The following is an 18,131-nucleotide window of genomic DNA, read 5'->3' on the forward strand; positions in this document are numbered from 1 at the left end:
TGCAGCTGCAAAGCGAGCAGGCCCAGAAGGAAAGGTTTATTCACTGTAGTTTTTATCTTAGGCCAAATCACCTTATCAAAGAGGCAGGGTGAACTGAACTTGAATCTGCTAAAAGATGATTAACCTCTCTCCTCAAAAGAGCAAAAACAAAAACATGGTAACTAGTAAGAATGCTAAGATTCTGCATTTTATTTCCATTTCTACTCCAGGTGTTGCCATATCTGCAAACTCCCTGGAAGAGTGATGGGGATTCGAGTACTTCGTTTCTCTTTGGTGGTAATCCTTGTGTTACTGCTGGTAGCTGGGGCTTTGACCACTTTACTTCCTAATATCAAAGAAGACAAGATGCTCACTTTGCGTAGGGAAATAAAATCCCAGGGCAAGTCCACCCAGGATTCCTTTACTCTCATAATGCAGACATACAACAGAACAGATCTCTTATTGAGACTTTTAAATCATTATCAGGCAGTACCATATCTGCACAAAGTGATTGTGGTGTGGAACAACGTTGGGGAGAAGGGACCAGATGAGTTATGGAACTCCCTAGGGCCTCACCCTGTCCCTGTGATCTTCAAAGTACAGACAACAAACAGGATGAGAAATCGACTCCAGGTCTTTCCTGAACTGGAAACCAATGGTGAGTTGCAGCTGGGTTCTTAGTCTGGCAGGGCTGCGGCTAACCAGAGCTGGGGGTGGGTGCGCGGCTTTTGGGCCTTCTACTTGTCTTAATTGTCTGGAGAAAATAGGGAAATTTAATCATAAGAAAGCATTTTGAAAAACTTAAGGGGCAGTTTCCAAGATGTCAAGAAGCAGTCTCCTGGGGAAGAAATCGCATATATCTTGCAACAATGACAAAGAGGTTAATATTATGAAAGAAGATATGCTATGATTACATATTACTGCATCACAGAAGTTAGTAAAATGCCATTTAACTTATGCTTAATGTATTTTTTGCCGCCTCCTTATCCTCCCACTCACAGCAGTTACATGAGATTGTAATTTGCTTAAAAGAACCTTGGTTTTATTTATTTATAGGTTCATTAGTTTCTAGGATAATGGATGATAAATACATGATAATTACCCCCTCAGGGAATTATAAAAATCAATTACATTTCAAGTAAAAACTTTTTCTGCTAGACAGATCTCTCCAAGAATACATTTTTTATTTACTGAATTTCATTCAGAAAATACTTCATTTGAATGACTTATAAAAACACCACTGTGTCTTATAACTTCTGTCTTCATTTCCAAACTGTTTGATTTAAATTTTTTTCCTTTCATTTCAGCGGTGTTAATGGTAGATGATGACATGCTAATTAGCACCCAAGACCTTGTTTTTGCTTTCTCCGTGTGGCAGGTAATGTTGCTACATCCTTTATGAAATCATCAGTATAAAGTCTGATCTAGTGTTTAACCAGAGCAGCATGGTTTAATGTGAGAGTCACCCAAACCAGCGTAGACAGTTTTTATCTAAAAGGTAGATGAATTTGTCATAATCAGATTTCCTGAGCTCAGTTAAGCTAATCTGAAAGTTATAATATCTTTTATCTATATTTGATTTATATTTGGTATATTGGAAATAAGAGCTAAAACTGACTTCCAAAGAACAATGAGGAAATGATCTGGTATATGATAGAGCAAAGACTAAAATCCAGACTCACTTTCGCCTGTATCTCAAATGAGAAGTGTATTTCTGTATTAATATTGCGCAGAACTTCCTTTGAAAGAAACAATTTATTACATCCATAAAATTTAATTCTGATTCTGAGACCATTGTTTAAAAATTAATAATACTAATAATAATTCTGCATGCACCATTGTGGCGGCAGTTTCCCACCCCCCCCCCCACCCCGCTTAAATCCCAAGCTGGGATAAACAGGCATAAATTGCCTGGTATTCTATAAAAACTCCTTTTTCCTACTGAATATGTGTTAATAGTAGACAGCTTTTACAAGTTGCATTACAAGTACCTGAAACCAGAACTGCATACAAATACTCTGAAGCCCTGTCCAGTAATTAAACACTGTGCTACCCAATAAATGGTCTAATTTGCACTATAGTAACTCTCCTTAATTAGCGACCTGGGATGTAACAACATTAGGTATTAATGGTAAGTGGTCACAATACTCTGCAGATATCATCATTCTCAAAACTTCAGTTTTCAGCTTCATGCCTAGTGTACTGATCAACAGATTTTTTCCATATCAGCAGTTTTTCCAGCCCTGTAAATAAAAGCTTCCTAGGCAAAAAGTTCTAATGTAATACTCCGGCTGTGAGATTTCTATTTCAGGTAAAAAATCAATTTACTGAAAATATCAGGGTGGGGGGAAATATGAGAACTGCGGTTAATTAGAACAATCCAAGTAAACCATAATTAAAGATGGATAAATATGACTTTAGGTTTTATTCATAAAACCATCAAGAACAGTTTCAATCCATTGCGCAAGATAATCTGACTCCTAAAGTTTTGTCCCGTCAGTGCCCTGCATAGTGTAGTGATCTGGGGCCTAGAGAGAAGCAAGATTAGAGCAGACAGGTATCTGTGCCTTTGCACTCACCCATCACCTCCACTTGCCGTGCTTTTCCTTTTCCACCTCCAGTCATCCGTGAAATCTCTTTCATCGCGTAGATTGTGTAAGTGGCACATCTTCTCTGAAGCCTCCCAGCCTTTACCCCCAACCCTTGACATCCCCTCTGCTTCCCGGCAGCACAGTTGTCACCCTGTCCTCGGTGCCCCCCTGGGAATTGCGCAGCTGCATTTACAGCTTTCTCACAGTGTGGTAATTCCTGGTTCACGTATCTGTATCACACCCTCTCTAGACTATGCGTTCTTTGAAACGGGATTTAACCCAGCCTGACCTGTGTGCGTGTGTCCCTAGTTTAGTGTCTGTTCCGTAAATGAATGAAACTCAAGTTATTTGTGAGATTGAACTAAACCTTTTAATTCTATAAGTTCATGCTTCTTTTCCATGATTCACTGCTTTTCTTTGCTGATTTTTGTTTTATTTTTAGTCACTCTCATCCTACTATTATTGTTTTAATACTATCCTTCAAAGATCCTGACACATCTCATCATATATCTATATATATGTCTATATCTATCTATCTATCCATCTATCTATCTATCTATCTATATCTTTGAGCAACATGGGTTTGAACTGTACAGGTCCATTTATACTCGGATTTTTTCAATAAATACAAACCACAGTACTACATGATCAGTGGTCGGCTGAATCTGGAGATGCAGATCCGTGGATACGGAGGTCTGACTGTAAAGTTATAGACGAGTTTTCTACTACGCTCGGGGGGTCAGTGCCCCTAACCCCTGCATTGTTTAAGGCTCAACTGTATATGTGTGTGTTGTGTATATATGTGTGTATATATATATTTTTTTTTTCTTATGTTTTTAAAAAAGAGACACCCAAGCTGAAAAGGGATAAAAATATAACATCGTTTAAAATCAATGGTGACTTTCAAAAACATTGAAATCAACATAGAAAAACGGTAAAATGATACATGTAAATCCATAATTTTATATACTCCTAAGAGATTAAAACAATTTTTCAAAATAATCACATTATGTCTTCTTATCTCCTATAATAAATATCATTCATACAGTCAACTTCTCTTATAGCAAACTCTGAAAAAACAGACTCTTTGGTAACTCGAATTTATTAATATTGGATAATGTGTAAATTAGGAGAATATTTGTGAGGTTAGAAATTTTGTTAGAGATTTGGGTTATGATGAATTGACCTTTAAACTTATCAGGACATAGATTTATGAACTTGTCTGGAGTTAAAGGAAATTGAGATGTAGAAGCCAGGAATAAAATAACATTGACAAATCAGTTTAATTCATTCTGTAGTAAATCATTGCCTTTTCACCATGTCAGCTTTAAAGAAATGCCACACTTAATTGTTCTTTTTCCATCTTTTCAGCAATTTCCTGATCAAATTGTAGGATTTGTTCCAAGAAAGCATGTGTCTACTTCCTCTGGTGTCTACAGTTATGGAGGTTTTGAACTGCAAACACCGGGGTTTGGAAATGGTGACCATTACTCTCTGGTGCTGATTGGAGCCTCATTCTTCCATAGCAAATACCTTGAACTCTTTCAGAGGCAACCTGCAGCTGTCCATGCTTTGTTAGATGAAACGCAAAACTGTGATGATATTGCCATGAATTTTATCATTGCCAAGCACACTGGGAAGACTTCGGGGGTATTTGTGAAACCTGTAAACATAGACAATTTAGAAAAAGAAACCAATGGTGGCTATTCTGGAATGTGGCATCGAGCTGAGCACTTTCTGCAGAGGTCTTATTGTATAAATAAGCTTGTTAACATCTATGACGGCATGCCCTTAAAATACTCCAACATTATGATTTCTCAGTTTGGTTTTCCATATGCCAACCACAAAAGTAAAATGTGAAAGTAAAACAAACAAAAACAAACCTCAAAACTGCTTGGTATTTGAGTAGCTTCTTCATGCTATGGTCGGTTTATTTATTTATTTATTTTTAAGCACATCATGAACTTTTTTCTACTCCAGAAGTCTCTACAAGGGGGAAAAAGTGCTTAGGGCTTCTAGCATATAAAATTTACAGGCACTTCAAAACCCAAGAAGCTGATATTACCCAGATAGGTCTTCTTGTGAGAAGTTTTCATCCACAGATATAATTCCTTGGTCAACAATTTTATTGTTTACATTCTGAGACTGTTCTACAATTTAAAAAAATTTTTTTAAATTGAAGTATAGTTGATTTACAGTGTTTTGATAATGTTCTATGATTTTTTTTTGACTCCTGGCACTTGCCTTAAGGACCTTTAGCAAACTGTTTTCAGGATCAGAAACTCAAGACAAGTATTTCTCAGCTTTTTCATTAAAGGATGATTATTTTCATTTGAAGCCTGAAATGCCTCTTCAACAAAAGCCTGTGGTATAGGGAAAAGCCATGTGAGGAGAGAATAGTCTCAATCCCATATAAAAACAAGTGGGAAATTTGTGACTATCAGTACTTCCCTTGTGGTCCTTCCAACCAGCCCTTTCCAGGACTAACTTATCCCAGCATGGTTTCGGTGCAACCATCAGTGCTTTTATTTCTGTGGATATCTGTTGTGACTGGGAGGGTTAATTTTAGTAGATAAAGGATGTCTAGTTGTTCACTTGGTTTTTGTGAACATTTACTGCATGGATCACAAAAACGTGCAACCTCTGTTTCTTATATGCAACTTACGTGCAGTGAGGAGTAAATGTGTTACTAGATTCAGGTCGTGCACTTTGTCACTGAATCTGACTTTGAGATTGCACATTAATTCTTAGATTTTACAGAAAGTATGTATTGTGTAAGAAACATGTATAAAATAACTCTTGAAAGAGTGATTAAGTAGGAACTGGCAGAAATTACAACCCTTACTATCAAATGATCTTTATTGTTATAAAAGCATAGGTTATCTCCTGGATACTAAAACGTGTGTATTACGCACTAGGTCAATCTCTTGCGTTCAGAACTTCTTCCCTCCACCCCGCAAAAGATCCAGAGATCATTTCAATTACATAGATACAGGAAAAAATAAGAGACCTGAGTCATAGTAGAGGAATTCCACAGGGACTCTGCATCAGTTGATTGTTAAGTTGCCCACTTTCTGTTATGTGAATTAGTATCTGTTCCACACGGTGTCTGTGTTTGGTCGTTGTTCACTATTGGTGGAAAGGAATACTCAGGCCTCTTTCTGCCACCTTCTCCTCTTCCTATGCCCCCTCCTGCTCCCATTATGCCGTTATATTCTCAAAATTGCAAAGCTATGAAAATAATCATGGTTAATGTTCCAACGATGAGGTCTCTGTGCAATTAGCTCAGTGTATATTGTTCCTTTACATGGGCATGTGTATGTATCTTAATGCCATCAGAGAAAACCAATAGAACTCGCAGCCTCACTAAAATTTATAGTGTTAATTATCTGCTTTGTCCAACCTTGGTAGTGACTTTTTGCCTCTTCAGATTGGCAGATAAATAAAATAAACTTTTACCATCCAGATGTTCTACGTTAATTAAGCAGACTCATGCTTTCGTGGTCGGTATTTACACAGATTTTCAAATACTCTCATATTTTGTTCAGAGTAAGATTAGAGGTATTAGCTACATTGCCCATGGGAAAATTTTCCGGTGGGAAAATATTCTCAGGTTTTATTTCTCATCTTGTATTCTTTTTATTTATTTATTTATTTTTTAAAATTTATGGCTGTATTGGGTCTTCGTTTCTGTGCGAGGGCATTCTCTAGTTGCGCAAGTGGGGGCCACTCTTCATCGCGGTGCGCGGGCCTCTCACTGTCGCGGCCTCTCTTGTTGCAGAGCACAGGCTCCAAACGCGCAGGCTCAGTAGTTGTGGCTCACGGGCTTAGTTGCTCCGCGGCATGTGGGATCTTCCCAGACCAGGGCTCAAACCCGTGTCCCCTGCATTGGCAGGCGGATTCTTAACCACTGCACCACCAGGGAAGCCCTCATCTTGTATTCTTAAACTTATCTTCAGCATCACTTAAGTTGCTCATATATTTTTCAGACCTTGTAGAGCAAATATGAAAGCAAAGTGAAGTTCAGTCTGTGTTACAAAAACTCTTGCATTGATTGAGGCTAGACGTATACTAAAACTCTTTTTCCCTGCACCCTCTTATTCTTGCTCAAAATGATCTGGAGAAGAGAGGACGCTCAGGCTTAGAGCTACATCAGAAAAGCAATATAGCTCAGGGGTTAAATGTGCCAGTGGAGTCCTTGGGCTCAAATCCTTCCTGCATCTCATGTTTACTTCACCTCTTGGAGCTTCAACTTCCTCGTCTGCAAAAATGAGAATAATATCTACGTAGGGGTTTGTTTTAAGGAATAAAGGAGATAGCTTGTATAAGTATGAACACAGTGCCTTGCCCATTTTAAATGGTCAATAAAGGAAAGATGCTGGGGTGTGTCATTGACCATAAAGGCAGTTAATTCTACTCAACTCACCACTCAAGCATCAGAAAGGCCCTCGGACACACCAGGTGCGATATTTGGGAAATTTTTTCTCCCTAACAAATGTTTCTACATAACAGTGTTTCTGCATAATTATGGCAATTTTCATCTCATTTTCTTTATTTCAAATGCCCTTTTTCTTGTTAAAACAGTACATATTCATTCTAGCAATTTTGGCATATTCAGACCAGTACAAAGAAGAATTGAAAAGCCCCCAACCACATTAACAATGGCTAAACATTTTTGTGTCTATTCCTCCTGACTTTTCTAGGCATATATTTTAAAAGCATGATTTGTTTGGTATTTCATTGGATGGGTAAACCATAGTTTATATAATCAATCATATTGCTATTCTGTTTGATGATTTCTTATTATTGTAACAACATTTGGGTAAGTGTCCTTGCCTTGAACAGATCTCTTTGAGCCTACCTATAATGATTTCTTTAAAATCAAGTCCAGGATGTCCAATGCCTGGATCTATCTAGTCTTCATATTTTTAGGGTTTTTAATACATATTGCTATATATCCCCAAGAAGCATTGCCATAGCTATAGTATTACCACATCTGAGAGCACCTGTTTCTCATCAGACTTCTCAACATCGCATATTATTTTAAATTTTCTTTATTTCTTTTTCCATGCACAAAATACTCAAACGCTGCAGAATTTGGAAGGACTCTGGCTGTGTTAAGAACTCCATGTTGAGAAGGCTGAAAAAACAGGCAATCAACTGTCAAATGAAAGATTCCAGGACAGTGTAAGCTTCAGGGATCTTTTGAAGTGCTTCCAGAAATTCTTTGCTCCCAGGCTTGAGTATAGGCAATGAATTGTTGGCTCTTTGCTGGTCCCAGGAAAAAAAAACTTGGAAGCAACAAAAATTACTCACAATGGTTCCTCTGAAAAAGACCTAGGGCTTTGACCACAAAGTCAGGAGTGGGTTAGCGAGTGTGTGTGTGTGTGTGTGTGTGTGTGTGTGTGTGTGCACGTGCGTGCCTACGTGCACACCTACGTGCACGTGTGGTGGCAGTGGGGAGGGTAGGAGGTAGAGGGAGTGGGAAGGAAGGGGATGGAGTGGAGGAAAATGCTGTGATTGAAGAGGAAGACAGAGGTGCTAAATCTCATTGGTAGCTACGAGGACATAAATGGTGAGATCTGATCATCCTCTACAGCATGCTATTTCATAAGCCAGTTTTTATTTTTCTGCTAGGTTCCTCCAACTTTCTCTCTCTCTCCCCTTCCACCTCCTCTCCATTCATGAAGGCCCTCTCGATATAAAACCCAAATATTTTCAAAAGTATACTTATTGTGGATGAAACGCAAAGAGCATTTGATTCATTGGAAACATGCACTGAGTCCTGGCTCCACTAAATTTCCTCATCTGCTGAGTGGGGTTGAAAATACCTGCCCTAAAATTTCACTGGTTGTTTTTGGTTTCAAAGGGCACAACGTGTAGAAGAACTTTACAGTATCAGGAAAGTGAAAGAATTTTTTAAAAGCCATTACAAATAAAGAGCAGCTCAGCTGAGAGTGAAAAAAACTTGGTTGTGAATTAGTAGCTGTGTCAAAATTATACCTTAGCGCAGAAAAAGAAGTGAGAATAAATATGCAAGTACTGAAAACAATTTAAGGAACCCACTTTATTAGCTCTGGCTCAGAATGAAATATTTAAATGAAGTATTTAAACTAGAGATGACTCAAGGCTCTTTCTCTTTTCATATGTCAATATTGTTTTTATTTGAAAAGAAAAAGGACAAAATTTTTGGTCAGAATACTTAAGCAGATTAAAAAAAATAAATCTGAAGGAAGCAGCTTTAATTTACAGCAGTGGTTCTTCACTTGGGCTGATTTTCCTCCCAGGGGTCATCAGCAATGTCTGAAGACACATTTTTGGTTGTTACAAATGGGAGCAGTCTACTGGCCTATAGGGAGGAAGCTGCAACACCGCCGCCCCCCAATTAACTGTCCCAAAATGTCAGTAGTGCTGAAGCTGAGAAAAAACGTGCATGACATATTATAGAATATTTGGTAATTTATCTATATAACTAATACTTTATGACACTGCCAGTTGCATTCCTAAAGTTTTATCTTATATAACAGTGCCTATTGGAACAAAATTAAGGGGGGGGGGGAAACATGTTTATATTACTATTAAGACATCTGGTGCATAATTCTGTGACCCAAAATCTGATCAAGGAGCCAGAAATTTCCCTGGTTAAGGTTTATTTCTGACTTTTTTTTTTTTTCTGATCCACTTGCCTTTTTCTATTTTCACATCTGAAGAAATAGACAATGGAGCTTCAGTTTCTGGGAAGGACCTATGAATAAACATATATTTCTGAAGCACTACAGAGCAATATTACATAATATAGTGTGTATTTTCATAATACATCTCTAGTTAGAGAAAGTCAGGATGGTTAAGTTAAAGTAAACTAAGTACAAATTTTCAAATAATCATATTTATTTATGGTCAAGTATGTTTGGTTTAAACAATAAACTTAATAAACAGCTAGTGAAGACAATTTATATAGGAAAGAATCCTGGAATGAGAGAATTAAGAGACATGTTTCTTGTATCAGTTAGGTAATGAGTTATGTAAGTTTATGGAGGTCTCAGTTTCCACATCTACAAAGGAGAGGGATAAACTAAATGATTAGTAACTTTCTTTCCACTTGTAAAATTCTGTGACCCTAAATCAGTGTTGAATTGGTAGGTTTTAAAGGAGCCATGTTATACTTCCTGACAAGAAAAAAGTATCCCCTAGAGTTTAGCTCTGCTGGAGCTTACAACCTTCCCTACACCCTAAGCCTATCTTTCCAGGAATCCTTTCTCAAAGTGAAAACTAACTTAATAAACATCACTACTGTTGTACTGCTTTAGGACCAAAAGACATAATCATGATGATGGGATAAAAAAGAAGTTGATGATGTCATCCTTCAGTGGTAAACACTGACTAGAAGAGGTTATGATTTAAAAGATGTTTTACAGAAATGGACTCAGACTTAGAGAATGAACTTACCATTACCAGGAGGGAAGGGTGAAGGAAAGGGATAGTTAGGGAGTTTGGGATTGCCATGTACACATTGCTATATTTTAAAAGGATAACTAACAAGGACCTACTGTATAGCACAGGGAACTCTGCTCAGTGTTATGTGGCAGCCTGGATGGGAGGGGAGTCTGGGGGAGAACGGATATATATATATATATATATGTGTATGGCTGAGTCACTTTGCTGTGCACCTGAAACTATCACAACATTGTTAATCGGCTATTCTACAACATAAAAAAAATTTTTTTTTAATTAAAAAATAAAAGATGTTTTACTTCTTAACCAAGCGTCTGTTGCCACGGGCCTTTAGGAAGATCCCAAAAAAAGTTGCAACAGGCTAACAAACCACTTGAATCAAATTGAACTATGAATCAGAAATCATTAGGTAAAGCCGCTAATTTGTTAAACCCAGAATGCAAATACAAGTTTTAAAGACTGAGTTAAACTATTTGATTCTATTGAAATTTATAAAACATGATTTTAATGGAATTTTCTATTTTACCAGCAGATGTCAGTGCAACCTAATTAACTGAGTAACACTTTTTCTTTTTTTTTTTAGCAGATTAAATACCTGCCAGTAAACTGAGTGAAAAGAGTCTTAAAATAGCAGTTAAAAAATCTACTGTCAATGTGTTTGATTAAGAATATCTTCTTAAGTGGAGCTATAGAAAAAAATCAATCCTTCAGAAGTTATTAAGTTAAAATGGGCCCTTGCCTAGGTAAATCATATTACATAAGTTATAACACATTGTTATTATCGTCATAATTTATGTGACAATAGCATTTCTCAGTGACATATAAAAGACATGACCTTAAGTACAAAATGCTAATCTGGGGTAAAGTGTAAGAATAACAGTATTTTAAAAACTCACACATCACAGACACTACAGCCAAAGGAAACTCATTTGTCTCTGGGTGACATATTTACAGCCCCTGAAGAAACACATTAATTCCTAATGAATCCCTAAAATATCTAGAGTGTGATACCATGTCTTCTAGAATGTAGCCTTTGCTTGTAGCAAAAGTTGTTAATCTAATGGCAGTAACAGCAATGTCTATGATGTGGGGAATTTGTAACAACAGCCAACAATGTGGATACTTGTATCACCTACCATTGATGATTCAATAACAGATGTTCAGAGAGGTCAGGTAATTTGCGTAATAAAGAAAAGTTACGCAGAAAGTCAAAGTGACAGAACTCAGATGGTTCCAAGGCTATATTCTTTCCTTTATGCAATATTCTGCTCCTCTAAAACTGCTATTTCATGACCCTGTATTAAAGAGGCCTCTTGTTGCATTTTTGTCACACTTGGAGTTCAAGCTATATTTTGTACAAAAGATTTCTACAACAATGGTATGGGACACAACTAGAATTAGGCTAAAATAAGGAAAAGTAAAGAGATATGTGTAAAACCACTTTTAAAAAGCAAAAGCCAGTTTTATAATAAAATTAAATCTGCACGTACCATATAACCTAGCAATTTCATGCCTGGACATTTACCCAAGAAATGTGAAAATATATGTATACCCACACAAAGACATGCATAAAAAATGTTTATCAAAACTTTATTCATAATCATCAAAAACCGAAAACAACTCAAATTTCCATCATCTAGTTAAAGGATAAATATATTGTGGTTTATCCATGCGATAGAATGCTACTCAGCAATAAATGGGGACCAATTACTGATACATGCAACACCATGGCGGAATATGAAATCATTAAGCCAAATAAAAGAAGACAGACACAAGGCTACATACCATATGATTCCATGTGTATAACATTCTGGAAAAGGCAAAACCATAGAGACAAAACAGATCAGTGGGTGCCAGAGCCTGGGGGTAGGCGGAGGAGATTGACTACAAAAGAGCCTGAAGGAAATTTGGGGGATGATAAAAATATTCTAGATCTTGATTGTGGTGGTGTTAATGTGACTATATACATTTATCAAAACTCATAAAACTACAAACTTAAAATTGCCGACTTTTATTTTATGTAAATTTTACCTCAGTAAACCAGACTGTTAAAAAAATTGAGAGACATTGGACACAAAGTATTAATAATTTCATAAAAATTTATGAATAGTTGAGTCAAATAACAAGAGATAGAGAAGTTAACAGCCTGAACCTTGCCTTGGAATACTTAGCCTGGTCTGGGAATGTAGGAGAAACCAGGGTACTAGTGTTAGCTGGCCAACCCACTTGTGTGTGATCCTGAGTGAGAATTACTTCTCTCCAAATCTCAGTTAAGGTACTGTTAAAGAAATTGCATTAAATATCTAAGTTATTTAAACCTTCTTGAACTTCTCAAGCCAAAAAAACAGAAACAAAAACAAAAAAAGGACCAGATTCACCATTCCAAAATATCTCCTTCCTGCTGATTAAAGGCGATTAAAGGAAATCTAATATATAATTCCTAGGTAGGAGAACAGTATTAATTACATCGGCTTTATTACTCACCATTCCTTTGGAGAGGGAAATTATATAATTTGGCCAGCAGGTGTCATGCACTCATCTATGAAAAGCTGACAACTCTTTGTATCAAAATGCTTTCTTAATATTTGCCTAATATTTTCTTCTGTAATGATTATGAACATTGTTTCTCTATATAAATGCTTAAAGGAATTGAAATATTCAATCTTTTCCTCATTTTTTTTCTTAGTTCTAATCAAGGATGGTAATTAAATCTATATATCAAGATTTGAAATCTCTCTTATTCCATTATGTTTAACGTTTCAAAGGTTTTTAGAAAACAGAGTAACAGCTTCGTGAACATTACTTGCCTAGTTTTGGCAAACTCAGTCCTTTAATGGCATTCTGTTTATTCTCAATGTCACCTCTTGCATGAAGCCTTCCTCTGGTATCTCATATACCATAAAATGTTCTATGTTCTGTGTAAAGCAACCTCCACATTGTCTTATAACTGTTTATGTATGTCTGTCTCTCTTCTCTTTTGACCACTCCCCAAATTATAAATTCCTAGGAGGTACCAGTGCTGCATCTCCAAGTTGTAACATAGAACCTTGTGCTCAGTAATGTTTGTTGATGGTAGGCAAATAAGTGAATGAATACTTGAATGGATTTTGCCATTTCCAAACATGTGGCTTTTCAATGACCAGGTGAAAAGTGGAAGGACCGATAGGCAATCAGATCAATAGAAAAGCACATAGAGGCACGTGGCTATTTTCCCTGGAGGAATGTTTAGGACAATTGTGGCTTATTGAAATAAGGGCAGCAGCATATAAAAACCAAAAATTGGGGATAATGGAGTAGTACATGGCTTATGTAATGGACTAGCAAGAAGTCCTAACTGTTTAGTACCAAAAATTCTTTGACATCTGGGGAAGCCTACAGATCCCTTCTTAGAAAAGTGTTTTTAAAGAACATAAAATAAAATACATAAGACTACAAAGAAAATTAATTACATATAAATACAGTTTTCAAAATAGGTTTAAACAACTTATTAAGATTTAGCAGTAAGTTTGATAACTACCATAATTTCATAAAAGCGATGAGTGTAAATGATGTTTTGAGAAATCTGTGACAACTGTGATATGATATGAAAATATATTTTTGACAGTCACAGGCACTGCTAATCTTTTGCAGTTTTTACCTACATTCACAAAGTAGGCAAAGTTGATGAAAATGCTAAATTTCAGGCTAGTAAAATTAGAGCTGTAATTTTTTTCTCCTTTCTAAATACATAGACCCCTTAAATTCTATTCATGAACCACTTGACAGGGTCTATGGACCCAAGGTTGAGAACCTCTGGATAAAAGGGAAGTTAGCATGATGGAAAATAGGGAATTATGAAGGAAGAGGGAGCAAAAGGAGTTTCCTTCTACAGGTAGTCTTCTCTCTCTCTTTTCCTTAAGAAAGCTCATATTATTCACTTCCTAGCCTCTCATCTGTTCTTTGCCTCATTATAGTAGGGTTTGTACCCCTTTCATTCCATGAAACCATCCTTTCCCAAGTCATGCCTGCTGTCCAGGCAGGACATTAACCAATGAGTGTGTCTCGGTCCTTACCTTGTTTGATTTCTCTTTGGCTTTTGTACTGTTGACTACTCTCTTTTTAAAACTTCTTTCCTCCTTGGTCTCTTTCTTTTTCTTATATCTCTTTGGTTCCTTTTCAGCCTCCTATCCTATTTCCTCTTCTGCCTTTGGATGGGTCCCTGGAGTTCTACCTACTTTATACTTCTCTCTCACTCTGCATACTTTCTCTGGATAGTCTCTCGTCAATCTAGTTTACGTCTCTAGCCCAAGACTCTTTCCTGATCTTAAGTCCCTATATTCAACTATCTATGCCACAATTCTTCTTAAATATACCAGGGATCCCGCAAACTCAATATATCCCAAATTAAATTTATTCTCTTCCCCTCTCTGCTTCTTCTCTTATGTTCCCCATTTGGGTGAATGACACTACAATCCAAAGCTTCCTGAATCAAAGGTCTGGAAGCTCTTTTTGATTTCATCTTCTCCCTTACCCCCAGACATAAAAATATCAATAACTGCTGAATTTTTCAGAGTATCTATCTTTAAGATTGCTCAAGCTCATCCCTTTTTTCCAGTTTTACTATTATTGCCTTAGACATTTTAATAGCTACCAACTGTTCATTGTTTACAATGGATCAGGTACTCTGTCAAGTATTTTACATAGCTGTTTTGGTTAATCCTCATATCGCCCCTCAGGGTAAGAACGATTATGCCTAAAATTACAAACGAGGAAATAGAAGCAAAGGGAGAGGACGAACTTGCCCAAGGTCACAAGGCTTTTCAATGGCAGAACCAGGATCAGAGCATTGGTCTGTTGGACTCCAAAGCCATATGCCTTCTTGTTGCTCTTAGGGTGTCCAGGATTGCCCTTCGAAACTCTCTTCATTATAGTATCACCAAAGTTCTCTCTCTGAGAAGCAAATTTGATCACCTTATTCTGCTGCCTATACTGTTCAGTGTTCCCAAGACCCTTCCCCATAAAGCTCAAAATCCTCAGCTGGGTTCCAGGAGCTCACCCCTGCTTATGTCTCCAGCTTCTTCTCTTGTGGTCACCCAGCTTGTGCTCCACACTCAGATGCTTTTCTTCCCATATAGGCATACTTCACTCTTCCACCTCATAGTATCAGTTTGTTTAGGCAGCCATAACAAAGTACCACAGACAGGGTGGCTTGAACAACAGAAATATATTTTATCACAGTTCCAGAGGCTAGAAGCCAGAGATCAAGGTGTTGGCAGGGTTGTTTCTTCTGAAGCTTCTCTCCTTGGCTTGCAGATGGCCGTCTTCTCACTGTGTTCTCACATGATCTTCCTTCTGCGCACATGCATCCCTGGTGTCTCTCTGAGTGTCCAAATTTTCTCTTCTTTCTTGTAAGGACATCAGTCAGATTGGATTAAGGCTTAACCAAATGGCCTCATTTTAACTTGATTACCTCTTTAAAGGCCCTAACTCCAAATACAATCACATTCAGAGCTACTAGGGGTTAGGGTTTCACCGTATGAATTTCAGGGAGGACACAGTTCAGTCCACAACACCCACTCACAGAGCTAATTTTGACTCACCGCTTTCAACTCATTCTTTCATGCCACCCGCTCTGAAAAGTCTTCTCTGGAGGCCCCAGGTCTGATTTAAAGGCCTCTGACATTAATACTATTACAGCCTTTGAGCTTCTTCCTGTTATAGCATTTACATTTTGTATTGCAATTTGTATTGCTTCTCTGACACCTCCATTGGACCAAGCTCCTTGAGGGCAGGAACCGTGACTCATTATTCATTTTTCTAGCCACAGCCCAAAACTCAGTACCTGGATCACATATGTATTTAATCAGCCAATTATTCAGTTAACAATTTGTTAGTTAATATTTTCTGAAAGCTTATTTTGATCAGCCACTTTTCAAGAATTAAGGACTCAGTGGTGAACAAGACCAAAGAAAGTTCCTTCTCTCATGTAATTGACATTTTAGCAGGAAGTCAATAAATAGGTAAAAATAAATAGTATAATTTTGGTACTGATAAAGAAGATAAAATGGAGTAATTTTGTGGAGAACAGCTTTAGGGGACTTCTTTGGCTGGGGGGTTCAGGGAAAGCTGGAGGAGACATATGAGATGTGGCTTGAATGATGAGATGTAACCATGTATGATCTATAAGAAGAGAGCTTCAAGCAGGAAACATCAAAGGTAAAGACCCTGAGATGGGAATTAACTTGGCAAGTTTGAGGGACAATAAGAATGCCAGAGTGACTATAGGGCAGTGACTGATGATGAGAGCAGAAGGAAATGATGTCAGGAGCTTGAGCTGATTTCTAAGTGCAAAGGAAGCCACTGAAATGTTTTAAACCAGGGCTGGAGATGATATGATTTATGTCCTTAATAATATCACTCTGGCTGCTGTGTGGGGTGTAGATTTTAGAAGGACAGTGGTGGAGCTGGAAGACTAAAGAAGAGATTGATGTCAATAATAGACCAAAGGTCTCAGTGGGAGGTGATTTTGTACTCCCTAAACCCCTAGAGGACATTTGGCAATGTCTGGAGAGATTTTTGGTTTTTCACAACTGGGGAGTGGGAGTGCTACTGGCATGTAGTGGGTAGAGGCCAGGGATGCTGTTAAACAGCCTACAATGCACAGGACAGTCCCCATGACAAAGAATTTTTTGGGCAAAATGTCAGTAGTGCCAAGGTTGAGAAACTCTGATTTAGAAATGGTGGTGGTTTGACCCAGATGGTAGCAATGGAGGTTTTAAGAAGTACTTAGACTTAAGATATATTTGGAGGTAGGCAGTAAGCTGTACAGGATTTGTAGACAGATTGGATGTGGGCTCTTAAGTTTGGGGCCTGAGCAATGAGGTGGATGTTGGTAATACTTACTGAGATGAAGAATACTGGGGATTAGTTATTAGAGCATAGATGACATTTAAAGCCATAAGACTGGGTGAAATCATTCAGGTGGGTAATGTAGAGAAGAAAAGAGGGCCAGGCAGAGCCCTTGGACACTCCAGCATTGGAAGTCCTGTTAGAGGAAAAGTAGCCAACACATGAGACAAGAATGAGGTCCTTGGGAAGGCCAGAGAGGATGTGCTCCAAACTGAGGGGAGGGTCGGCTGAGGAGCAAAAACACTTCTTCCACTGGAAAAGGAGGGAAGGTAAAGTTCATGAATAGGTACATAGGCAGGTGAGTGGATTTGGTAACGGGAAGAAGGGTAGTTCCCATCTGACTGAATTTATCGTCTTTATGAACTAGGGTCTGAGTGTGAGTATCAGCTGAGTGTGAGTGTGGATGTGTGTGTGTTGTGTGTGTGTGTGTGTGTGTGAGAGAGAGAGATACTGGAGATTTGAGAAGGGAGGATGTTATGAGATAGCTAACTTGCAGAGAGGGAGAGTGAAGTCACCATGGAAATGAGATAGAATTCTCAGATAGTGTTATGAGCCATCTGAGATTTGTAGTCACAAATTTAAAATGAGTCTAGTCAGTATAGCTTGTGGATTAAAATAATTAATTAATAACTTTTATTGAATGAATAGAGTGTCATAGTAATAATAACATCAACATCTACAATTTCTTGCTTGTTTATAATGTAGCGTGGATCAGCCTTTGCAGAATACTCTTTTTATTTATTTATTTATTTATTTATTTATTTATTTATTTATTTATGGCTGCATTGGGTCTTTGTTGCTGTGCGTGGGCTTTCTCTAGTTGCAGCGAGCGGGAGCTACTCCTCGTTGTGGTGTGCGGGCTTCTTATTGCGGTGGCTTCTCTTGTTGCGGAGCATGGGCTCTAGGCGAGCAGGCTTCAGTAGTTGTGGCACGTGGGCTCAGTAGTTGTGGCTCATGGGCTCTAGAGCGCAGGCTCAGTAGTTGTGGCGCACGGGCTTAGCTGCTCCGTGGCATCTGGGATCTTCCTGGACCAGGGCTTGAACCCGTGTCCCCCGCATTGGCAGGCGGATTCTTTTTTTTTTTTTTTTTAAAGATTTATTTATTGATTGATTGATTGCTATGTTCGGGCTTCGTTTCTGTGCTAGGGCTTTCTCCAGTTGTGGCAAGCGGGGGCCACTCCTCATCGCGGTGCGCGGGCCTCTGGCAGGCGGATTCTTAACC

At 38.0% G+C, this 18,131-nt stretch overlaps 1 protein-coding gene across 4 annotated transcripts in view; it reads left to right on the forward strand.

The window, feature by feature from the left end:
* Positions 1-18,131, forward strand: part of EXTL2 (exostosin like glycosyltransferase 2) — a 54,055-nt gene that overhangs the window by 12,561 nt on the left and 23,363 nt on the right. For 2 of the 4 annotated variants that reach the window (XM_082385882.1, XM_082385881.1), the window contains 3 exons: positions 210-637; positions 1,287-1,357; positions 3,942-6,033. In XM_082385882.1, the coding sequence (XP_082242008.1) occupies positions 244-637; positions 1,287-1,357; positions 3,942-4,430 (954 nt within the window). In that variant the 5' untranslated portion in view covers positions 210-243 and the 3' untranslated portion in view covers positions 4,431-6,033. Of the gene's footprint in view, positions 1-209; positions 638-1,286; positions 1,358-3,941; positions 6,034-18,131 lie in introns of those variants that run through there. The other 2 variants (XM_082385883.1, XM_082385884.1) reach the window with 2 other exon arrangements.

The sequence above is a fragment of the Balaenoptera borealis genome (assembly GCF_965194805.1).
Source record: "Balaenoptera borealis genome assembly, chromosome: 1".
Classification (NCBI taxonomy): domain Eukaryota; kingdom Metazoa; phylum Chordata; class Mammalia; order Artiodactyla; family Balaenopteridae; genus Balaenoptera; species Balaenoptera borealis.